Source organism: Cheilinus undulatus, linkage group 9 (assembly GCF_018320785.1).
Source record: "Cheilinus undulatus linkage group 9, ASM1832078v1, whole genome shotgun sequence".
Lineage (NCBI taxonomy): Eukaryota > Metazoa > Chordata > Actinopteri > Labriformes > Labridae > Cheilinus > Cheilinus undulatus.
This window is the reverse complement of record NC_054873.1, coordinates 21102715-21114394: the sequence shown is the minus strand read 5'-3', so window position 1 is coordinate 21114394 and position 11680 is coordinate 21102715. Positions and strand designations below refer to the sequence as shown.

The window sequence follows — 11680 nt, the reverse complement described above, 5'->3', positions numbered from 1 at the left end:
ATCATAAAGATGTTTTCTTCCCTCCTCCTGTGTCCCTTGTTTGAACTAGTCAGTAAAATCCCTGCTCTCTCCGACACAGGTCAGTCTGACCCAGCTGATTAATGTCCTCTTGAAAAGACTCCTCAGTGGATGAATCGGACATTTGGGCTTTCCATCTTTTGCACAAAGCTAAATGTGAAGAAACCCTATTAAAGAAAGTACAACTGATAAAAGACCTGCTGTTTTTCACATTCTTGTGAATGAAAAAAAAAGACCTCTTTAGAACAAGCACAGTTATCTGGCCTGTTGTGTGTTCTTCCATGTAATGGTACTTGTAACCTCGAAGAGGCAGAGTTTCCAAGCAACCAGTAAGGCGAAGGCTTTACTGAGGTTTTATAAACACCTGATTCACTGAGATTTATTTTGCAGAAGAGCTCAGATCATAAGGAAGCTCTGCATTTCTGCAAACTGTATACGAACCTTTCAGGAACAGGAAAGAGTTAAAAGGTAAGTTATTTTTTAGACAGGTTGAAAAATTACTTTAAATATATATTCATTGTCTTACCAATGCAGTGTCTTTTTAGATATGCACATGGATTTATAAATGCATTTTTTAAATATACATTTGATTTCTTCTTCTAAAATGTTCATTGTTTGGACATTTCTGTATCTAAAGGGTCTCTAAGTTTAACAATTACATTTACATTCTTACTTATTTGGCTGTTTAGAGATTGAAAATGTCTTTGGTAATGCCACGTAAAGTTTTAAATCTCAGGGCCTTTTTCAGACAAAAGTTGACAGGTGAACCAGTAAATACCATTACCTGAAATTATTGTGACAACAGCATTAGCTAATGCTGGAGGCTTGTCATCTTTTATCTATTCGTGTGTTTATATGCCATGTAAAATATGTGTATAACTTACCTTTTTAGACACTTTTTTCCTCACTTTCAGAAAAAGAAAAATATTCAGAAATGAAACAGTTGAGCCTCATTCACCAACAGTTCTCAAGAAGGAAAATAACTTTCAATAATGCCAGTTATGTTGTGTTTCCTTTTTTTTGTCATCACCATTTTTCAATTATCTGGTCTGTGTGAGCTCATGTTTAGAGTTAGTTGCAGCCTGTCAGACAAAACGCAAGACTGAGTATCAAAAACTTACAACAGCAAACTTTCTGCTGGATTTAAAGCTCCTGTGTGAACTTTAAGTTTGTGTTGATTCTGGCGCCCCCAGTGGACAAAGTGTTTTATCTGATCTATTTGCTGGTCCTGTCTTGTATACAGTATGTCTGACCAGCGTTTTATTTTTGGTTCATGAAGGAAATTTATGACTCATCAAGAGCCTTTGCTGTAGAAAATGTTAAAATAGGCTCTTTGTAGATGATGTCATGCAGCAGAGGAGAACTCCTTTGAGGACAGGAAGTGATTTCTGCATTGAGAAATGCTACCAAACAGGCCATGTTGTGATCTGTTCACGACTGTGCTAAGCATCAAGATGTGAAAATAAAAGCATTATTTACCTTTAAGCTACTTTTGTGTCCTGAAAGTAGACAAATATCTCAGCAAAAAAAAAAAAAAAAATAAATAAATCATGGTGAAACAACAGCTGAATTTTAAAAAAGGCTCTGTCTAATGCTCATGGATGATCTGTTTTCACAACTGGTCCGGTTTGGTTAAGTGAATTCAATAACAATATATGGCATGGAGGAAAGGAAACTGGCACTCAAACAAGCGCTAGCTCCCGTGGCTCGCATTTAAGAGCTGTTTTGTGGTGCATGGTTCATTTGTGAATGGCACATCAAAACTCGGTCTCAGGCCAGGAGTCCTGCAGGGCTGGGTAAACTGCATTATTGATTGCCTCCTTCCCAAATCAGTAAAAACTGAATGAAAAAAAATAGTAAAGTGTAGGGATCGTTCTCTTATTATCTAGAAAATTTCTGATGATAATTGTGGCATACAGTTCTATTTAGAGCTATAAAGTGCTAACTTTACTCCATTCCTATTTGTTCCTTGCAGCTAACCCCCAATTACTGACCCCCAACAGACATTTGCATGTTATCAGAATCATGTGACTGCAAAGAACCCATAAAAATAATTTTGTAGGAATTACTAATCATACTTATGGTTCATATTCTTTCATAGATTATTAAAAGCAATATTATTGAATTCAGGCTGTTTTATAACCAGATAGATAAAGCCTTACATGGGATTCAAGGAGGAACTCTAACGCATTAGTTAACATTTAGGGAATTTGAAATAATTGAGATTATTTTTCATTCAGCATGATATATGGTATAATTATAGTCATGTAAAGATTAAGGATGATAGGTTGATGATTTTTCAGATATTTCAGTGATAGGTTGATAAGCCTTATCAAAACTATACTATAACCACAATGTTCTACTTTTATAACTTTTTAAAACCTAAATCTCTCTTTTAAATATTATTGCATGCATTTTCATGCTTTTGTTTGCATTTCTATTATTTTGAATAATCATGAAGACAAAGTAAATGAGCTTTTCTTTATTAAACTAATGTGTAGCTATTTTAGTGTTGTGTTATTAGAAATAAAGCTGTGAAATTTAGTTAAATCAGTTAAAATAGTTACTAACCTGACATCCACTGACATACGGCCTGTATAGAGACATCAAAACAGGAATCTAATGAAAGCATCACAAACAGTCTACCTTAAAGCTCACGTGGGTGCGTTTTGATTTGGTTTTGGTAACATGTGCTTGTTTGGTGTTGCATCACAACACTGAAGGATGAAAGACCAACAGAAAGAATGACACAGTCTCCACAGATTTAATCTAAATTTCTTGTCTTCTCACACAAAGGGGAGAACGATGTGTGTAAGTTAAGGGACATGGATTTGTATTAACACATGCCAGTCTGCTCAGGTGTGTTTTTTGCTGTAGTTATGAATGGGATACTGCCACTGGAGACTCTCACTTTATATGACTCCATGTCGGCTGACTTGTCATCTGGAGTCTCAACTTTTCTGCTCCTCCTGCTGCTGCTGCTGCTGCTGCTGCTCTTCAGCTGGAGCCAAAGACACAGCTCAAAGATACCAGGTAGTCCAATCCAACTTCTGTTGCCAGTGTCAGCTGATTCATGTGTGCAAGTGTGACTGTAGCTCTGCAAAGATAGGAAAAATATATCCAAAATGATAACTTTAGAGTGTTTTATAGTACAGCGACAGTTATGGAGGCTGGTTGTTTTAAAAATATCATAAAACTTTTATGTTATCTTTTAAAAGCAGTAGATCCCTTTTTGTGGTGGTTCTTTTTCTAGAAACAAGTAGAATAAGGCTCCAGTGAAAAATAATGGGAACCAACAGCTCAGAGTCTGCAGTGTTCTGACAATTAATTACACATTCATCTTTTTTCAAAGTAAACTCAGCAGGCTGGACAATTTGACAGACAGGAATCTCTCATGTCTTAATTTACTACCTGCTTTTCTCTTTAGGTCCCTCCTTCTTGGCAGGAATTGGTCCTCTCCTCACCTACTGCAGGTTTATCTTGACTGGGATAGGAACAGCATGCAACTACTACAATAACAAGTACGGCAGCATTGTGCGGGTGTGGATTAATGGCGAAGAAACGCTCATTCTGAGCAGGCAAGTCTTTAAGCCAGGTTGCTCAAAACATTAAATCAGTGCAAGAATGATCTGGAAATATAAATCTATTGTTTTTCTATTCAGGACAAGGTTATGCACTTTATTTTCATCCTATTATTTTTAAGAAAAACTGAATCATGCTGAACTGATGGAGAAACAAGTTATGGAGAATTTCTAAAACATTATTACTATTGCTTTAACTGGGACTTCATGCAATTTACTTTGTCCACAAGGCTCATAGCTGCTGTAAATTAAATATTTATGCTTGCTATAAACAGCTATTTGATCAACTATATTATACGGCATTTTTTTTCATAATTTCACAACTTTAATGTCTTCTTTCACCTACATCACTGTAGGTTTAAAAAAATGAAATAAAATAAAACAAGTCTATAATATTAAAGCTCCCGTGGGAACTATTTATGAAACAGTTTGAAATGAACATTTTTGCCTCTTTTTGATCTATAAAAGCAAAAACAATCATTCGTGGGATGGCAGATCATTTCTATAAAGGTTTTTTTAATTGCCATTTTGTGCTGCCACTGAGTATCAGATGGGGTAGGTGTCATTTTCTTCACAAATGGACACTTTTGACTGGTAAATCTCAATAAGATTCTATTGTCAAAAAAACTACATCTCTACAGAGAGAAACAGAAAAGAGATAGGCATATCACTTTGTCTATAGGGGAAAAACTGACACAATGCAAAATTTCCTTACAGGAGCTTTAAAATTATTAATATTTTTGTGAAAATGTTGTTTTGTTTGAGTTATTTTAAAGTCATTTCACATTTTGACTCTGTAACTGAGTCTGAAGTTTTCAATCCCATTCAAGAGTTTTGAAAAACACAAACTGAATCAGTATTACAACCAAGATTTGGTTTCTTGAATTTGCAGTGCCTATAAAAAAGTTTTCATCCCCTTGGATGTTTTATCCTTTTATTGATTTTATAAATCAATCATGGTCAATATTATCTGGCTTTTTCAACAACAAAGAAATACAAAAACATCATTAATGTCAAAGTGAAAACTGATCTCTGCAAAGTAATGTCAATTAAATACAATAATGCTATATGTGACTACATAAATATTTACCTCCTTCAAGTCGGTATTTAGTAGCTGCACCTTTGGCTGCAATCACAGCACTGACTCTGTGTGGATAGATCTCTATCATGCAGTTAAATTTCTTTTCATTTGTTTTTGCAAAACTGCTCAAGCTCAAGCAGATTTCCCAGGATCAAGCATGAACAGCCCTTTTTAAGTCCAGCCACAAATTCTCTATTGGATTGAGGTCTGGGCTTTGACTCGGCCACTTAAGAACATTCAGCTTGTTGTCTTTACACCATTTCTCTGTAGCTCTCGCTGTATGCCTTGAGTCATTGTCTTGCTGGAAAATAACTATTTCACCCTCTACCTTAACAAGCCCTCCAGGACCAACTGCTGAAAAGCATCCCCACAGCATGATGCTGCCACCACCATTCTTCACAGTGAGAATGTGCAATGTTTTGTGTCCATCAAACATAGTGTCTTGTCTGATGGTGCCATTTTGGTCTCATTAGACCAAAGAACTCTCTTCCACATGATCACGGAGCCTCCCACATTCCTTTTGGTGAACTCCAGTCCAGATTTACTAAGAGTTTTCTTTAACAGTGGCTTTCTCTTTGAACACCTCAATCTCAATATCTGATCCAACATGAAGGCTCTAGAAGATCAGATGACTTTAAAACAACATCGCCTGGTGTGATCAGAAAACTCTTTTCATTCACCTTACTCTGAGAAAGTGTAACGAGGGTAATCTTTGCACCTCAGGTCTTCAGCAGTGTATCATGTCCTGAAGAGCGCCCACTACACAGCCAGATTTGGGAGCAAAAAAGGCCTGGAGTGTGTTGGGATGGAAGGGAGGGGGATCATCTTTAACAGTGATGTCCAGCTGTGGAGGAAAGTGAGGACATATTTTTATAAAGGTGAGGTTGTCCAGTAATCTGACATAAGCATGTCTGTCAAACACTAACAACTGGCCTCATACTATTTAAATTCCTGCTTGTTTTGCAGCTCTGACAGGCCCCGGCCTCCAGAGGACAGTGGGTATCTGTTTGAGCTCCACTGCCAAACATCTGGAGCGGCTACAAGACATGAGCGACCCCTCCGGACATGTGGACGCCCTCAATCTGCTGAGGGCCATTGTGGTGGACATCTCAAACAGGCTTTTCCTCAGGGTGCCACTAAATGGTCAGCTGCTTCCTCTTTTATTCTACATTACACTCTCAAATGGGTTATTTTTGCAGCATCTGACTCTCCCTTTCCTTGAAACTCAGAAAAAGACCTGATGATGAAAATCCAACACTACTTTGAAACATGGCAGACTGTTCTAATAAAGCCTGATATTTTCTTCAAGATTGGGTGGCTGTACAACAAGCACAAGAGAGCAGCGTAAGATCTTTGCACATTACAGTCATTCAAGATTTGGCGTCTGGTGTAAAATCTTGCTTTTTGTGCTGACAGCCAGGAGCTGCAAGATGTGATGGAGAGCCTCCTTGAGACTAAAAGAAAAATTATAAACGAGTCTGAAAAGTTGGATGATGATCTCGACTTTGCAACAGAGCTCATCTTTGCTCAGGTTTGTCTTCCCTGATGAATCTAACATTGTAGACACATGCTGTTTTCCCTGCATACCTTTGTTTTCTTTATTTTCACAGAACCATGGTGAGCTTTCAGCTGATAATGTCAGACAGTGTGTGCTAGAGATGGTGATCGCAGCTCCTGACACTCTCTCCATCAGCCTCTTCTTCATGCTGATGCTGCTGAAACAGAACCCAGACGTGGAGCTGAAGATAGTGGAGGAGATGAACACTGTCAGTAAGTGCATTTTAAAACGTTTTTATCTCATTTCCACTCATCTGCACTGCAAAAAGTCCAATCCTAGCAGCTGTGTCTAATTTCTGAAGAAAAATATCTCATTGCACTGAGAACCTGCACTTACATGTCATGTCCAGATAAACATCGATTTCAAGAGATTAAAAGGAAATAGGATTGTGGTACTTTTTAAAGAGTAAAGCTCAATGCAGCAAACTAAATGTACCTGAAAAAGTTCAGATAAGGAACATACTGGCTGTAGACAAAGCATGACAGTTTTCTTTTACTTTTATTTTGTCCAGTAAATAGTTGAGTACCATTTTCTGAAAAAAAAAAAAAAAAAAAATCAAACAAACCTCATCTTCACCATTTCAGTGTTTAACATGCAATAAATAATGACAAATCAAGTATAAGTTTTAGCAAAGGAAGTTAACTAAATTAGTCATAAAGGTCAACGTTTTAACTAAAAATATTTAATGACATGCAACATTAGATGACAAAAGGTGTAAATAATCAATCAAATACAAACAAGCTTATTACAAAAATGCAAAAACATTTCAAGAACCTGAAACACTTTATATCAACCACACACTATTAAATCGTAGTAATGCGTAAGTTAATACTTAACTCATCATTTAAAGGCAGTTTTTAACTCATTTGTATCTTGTGTACAAATAAAGCTATATATGCTTTTAAAAGATTTATCTCATGTCTTTTTTTTGCATTTATTGGAGAGATAGGACAGTGGATAGAGAGATAAGAGAGTTGGGAATGACATATGGTGAAAGAGCCATAGGCTGGACGTGAACCTTTGCTGACTGCGCACATGGGGCGTGACCTAACCACTAGGCCATCTGTGGCTCGTATATATATATATATATATATATATATATATATATATATATATGGGGTTTATTGATGCATTAGTAAAGGGGAACAGTTAGAGTAAAGGTGCAGGTTAGGGTTGAGGATATTAACACTTTAATAATCCAGCGATAAGGCATTTATAACTGTGTTAATAAATGACATCAACTAGTTAAAACTGACTAATGTTTACTAATGCTTTAATGAATCAATAAAGCATAAAAAGCTCACTCTATGAATAGCAGAAATAACCAATAATGCTCTAGAAATGATGATTCAAGAGCTTACTAATGCTTTACTAATCTATTTCTAATGCTAAAAGTGTGTGATAACCATCAAACTTAAAATCGTTTCCTTTTGCAAAAATAAAATTAAAACCCTCTGTGTTCATGGAGCACTAAACATTCATTTTAAAACATTACATTATTTTTTGGCGCTTTGAGAAATATTTGCTTGTGCTTTCAAATATTTTCAAATTTAGTTTACATTTTCCAGCTGAAGTATTTTGTGTTTGATCAAATTTGTGTTCAGTTTTTTTCCTTTCTTTTTTTTTTACATCAATGAAATGATTTTGCATTTGACCTTAAGGGCCACTGTAGAAATCTGAAAACTACCCCACATCGCATGTGACAGGTTAAAAATAAGTTGATAGAAATAATGTGTCCCATCTTAAATTGTCTTATTTTTTATGTTGTATTATCTTCTGTCTCTTTCTTCACTTCTAAAAAAACTCCACACAGAAGCTTTCAGTACCTTGAAGTAAGATGAAATGTCTTAACTTCAAGAATACTTGCAGGAAATGTACTTGCTGCTCTGGCAGCCTTTTTTTTTAAACACAGGGGTCAGGGTTAGATTACCACATTTTCCTCTTTAAATCTTGATATGGTATTTATGTGGACTTATCTGGTGAATGTAGCTTATAATAAATAAAATTAGATATCTTTGACAAGAAATTAAACAATTCAGCAGTATTTCATTGTCGTATCTATGGGTCTAGGTTTAACTGAGTTTTAACTTATTTAATTAATATTTACTGGGTCTGAGTTTCATTTTATTTAATTATTTGTCTAAGTTACTCATATGTCCTTGGCAATTTTACAGTGCCCTAAAACTATAAGTTTTGTTGAATGTTTTAATGTCTTCCTATTTCTATGGTGATCATTTTGTAAGTCTGTTTTTAGAAGTAATAAACTCTATTATTATAATAACTATTAATACATTTCCTAAGATGTGAGTTTTTGCAGCGTAAAGATCAAACTACTCCATGATTCCTCTGTCTTTCTGTTATTCAGGAGAAAAGTGTGATGGTAGCATGGACTATCAAAGCCTGAAGGTGTTGGAGAATTTCATCAATGAGTCTCTGCGTTTTCATCCTGTGGTTGACTTCACCATGCGCAAAGCTCTGGAGGACGACAACATTGAAGGCACTAAAATAAGAAAAGGCACCAACATCATTCTCAACACCGGTCTCATGCATAAGTCTGAATTCTTCCCCAAACCCAAAGAGTTCAGCCTGACAAACTTCGACAGAACAGTGAGTCAGAGAGTGATGTGAAACAATCTGTGGCTGTAAAAACAAACAGCTGAGTGTGTACCTCCTGTGTGTGCTGGCAGGTGCCCAGTCGTTTCTTCCAGCCCTTCGGCTGTGGGCCTCGCTCCTGCGTGGGCAAACACATGGCCATGGTGATGATGAAGGCCATCCTGGTGGCTCTGTTGTCACGTTACACTGTGTGTCCTCGCCAAGGCTGCACTCTTAACAGCATCCGGCAGACCAACGACCTGTCGCAGCAGCCTGTGGAGGACGAGCACAGCCTGACCATGCGCTTCATCCCTCGAACTGTTAAGACTGCACTGAGGTTTTAATCTGTTAAAACGCTTAGTGTCACCTGATTAAATGATCTGACTGGAACTAAGACACAGACAATGCTGTACAAATGTTAAAAAAATTGCTATGACATCACTGACCTTAGGTAAGCATACAGTAAATTGAGCTTCATATTGATACTGAGCAGTACCAGCTTGATTATGTAGCCTTTAGGCTGCACTGTTAAAGATATAAAGAATTTCTGTAGGCCTATATCCTGCTGCAGTTCTAACTTGTCTGAAAGGTGTTCTGATATTAAGAACTAGCCATCAGCTATCAGTCACAAAGCCTGGATATTTCTAGATCATTTTTGGACTTTTCGTCCCTGATATTTTCAAAAACTTTCCTCACACAAATGCACATAACAGGGGAGAATATCAGTGTTAGCTTTGCTCTCACAACTCAAAATATTTGAGTTTGTTTTCAGAATCAGACTCGGCTTTATTGGCCAAGTATGCTTGCGCAACAAGGAATTTGACTCCAGTTAGCTTTGCTCTCAATATACAGGAATTCAACATTAAATTAAAAAAAAATAAACTGAACAGAGTATAAAAAATAAGACTTGAATATGCAGAAGCTCTCATTTTTTTTCTAGTACTGGTGTGTGCATTGATAGTATAGTTGCAAGATGTGCAAAGGGGGCAAGAATGACTAGACATGAACAGAAGTATAAAATATGCTAGGATGTTGGTAAATTTACAAGAGGTAGATAAGATAATTTAAGATAGTTGATTAGTGCAAAGTGCATATGAGGCAAATCATTTTACTACAGAGAGCCTTCTTGCAGTGTTTAAATTAATTACTATTACATTTCAGTACAGTAAATTGATTAAATGAGTAATTAGTACAGTTAAAAGATTATCAGTGCAAACATGCGTATGAGGTGAGGCCTTAACCACAATGAGCTTTCTAACAGTAATGAGATATAGTTAGCAGTAAGAGACAGTGCAGGATATTTCACAATGAGCAGGGCAAGGATGCTTGTGAAAAAAACATTTTATTTTCTCATTTTCTATTTTCTGAAAGTCTGTGACTGTCTAGTTTCCATCAAAGTGACTCTGTGACTGCTGAGTGGTCATCAGATTAACTGTGACTGTTGAGTATGCATCAGAGTGACTCTGTGACTGTTGAATGTTCACTAGAGTAACTTTGTGACTGTGGGGGGACATCAGAGTAACTGTGACTATTGAGTGACTCTATGCTGTTAAATGGTCATCAGAGTGACTGTGACTGTTGAGTGACTGTGATTGTAAAGTGGTCATCAGAGTGACTCTGTGACATGTGAATGGTCATCAGACCATTTTGTGATGGGCAGGTTAGGGCACTAGCTGATTTACATGCAGGAAAAGCTGGAAAAGGAGGAGTAGCTGAATAATGCTGACAGATTATGTGCTAAAAACAACCCAACATGCATAATGACATTTTGGCAAGTCAAATACAACTCAAACAGCAGTTTAAAACAAATCTGAAACTCGAAATGAAAGCAAGCTATAGGAGAGCAGATGGCCTAGTGTTTTAGGTAGTGCTTCGATGTCTGGAAACTTCAAAGTCTACAGCATAGGTTTGAATCTGACTTTTGGCTCCTTTTCCTACTCTCTCTCCCTGATTTCCAACACTATCCACTGTCTTGTCCTAAAAAGGTAAAAGCACAAAGAATAAAACTCTTAAATACAAACAAAGTAGGGCTGAACGATTTGCAAAAATAATCTATTTGCCATTTTTTTCCCCTAATATTGCAATTGCGGTTTAATATGCGATTATTCTTAGGTTCCTCATCTTATGTATTTTTCAACAAATTAATCAACAACCTTCCATATTATAGCCTGCATTCAGCCGCCAGGACACATACATTCAACCATTTTATTGCAAAATGGATCTACTATGGTTGTACTTTGGTAAGGGCTCTGCTCAAAAGATGCTCCTTAGGTAAGTCAGCAGCTGCTTTGACTTTGCAGGGAGTACATGGCTAGAAATCCCCATATAGATACACACATTTATGAGAATGCGTTTTGAAAACGATGAAATTATTCAGGAGCAATTAATCCATAGTACCATGAATCTGAATATGAGGATGCAACAAGCTTTATGCATAAAGGAGGCAGGTCGGGTGGAGGAGGTGAAGCTTGCTATCAGCTGATCGCAACTTGGGGATGACTTTTGTGACCTAACACTAAGCTTCATCAATTTTAGATAGAATGAACTAATTACTTTTGCTCATTTGCAAATTTGATGTCATTTGCTTTAGTAAAGGGCATTATCATTTTTATGTCCCTCATCTTGACTGAGGAAAACATATGTAAAACACGAAAAGGAGGATTTCTGTAAACCATTATACAAAATTTGACACTTGAATGTTTGCTTAATCTGCATAAAATCTCTGCCGCTGCAAAAATTTGATGTATTAAACTGGTATTTTGACACATTTCAAATTAAGAAATATTACAACTTGTGCAATTTGTAAATTGCAGCAGGCCATATTGCGATTTAATCTATGGACAAAACCAT

The 11680-nt window shown here is 36.6% G+C and overlaps 1 protein-coding gene across 1 annotated transcript; it reads left to right on the top strand.

Annotated features, from left to right (window-relative positions):
• The first annotated feature begins 404 nt into the window (after nucleotides 1–404).
• On the top strand, nucleotides 405–9697 carry LOC121515762 (aromatase). The gene is made up of 10 exons (XM_041796735.1): nucleotides 405–486; nucleotides 2896–3051; nucleotides 3446–3596; nucleotides 5404–5558; nucleotides 5647–5823; nucleotides 5910–6024; nucleotides 6097–6211; nucleotides 6291–6450; nucleotides 8604–8845; nucleotides 8926–9697. Exons 2-10 carry the CDS (start codon nucleotides 2898–2900, stop codon nucleotides 9172–9174), a joined length of 1518 nt encoding a protein of 505 aa, XP_041652669.1. The 5' UTR covers nucleotides 405–486; nucleotides 2896–2897; the 3' UTR covers nucleotides 9175–9697.
• The last annotated feature ends 1983 nt before the right edge of the window (nucleotides 9698–11680 follow it).

Excerpts from the sequence above, each read along its gene's own strand:
- LOC121515762 (XM_041796735.1), top strand. The coding sequence starts at position 2,898 with ATGAATGGGATACTGCCACTGGAGACTCTCACTTTATATGACTCCATG. Across the intron at positions 3,597-5,403 it reads GAAACGCTCATTCTGAGCAG|GTCTTCAGCAGTGTATCATG; the intron begins GCAAGTCTTTAA and ends TTTGCACCTCAG. Across the intron at positions 6,025-6,096 it reads AACAAGCACAAGAGAGCAGC|CCAGGAGCTGCAAGATGTGA; the intron begins GTAAGATCTTTG and ends TTGTGCTGACAG.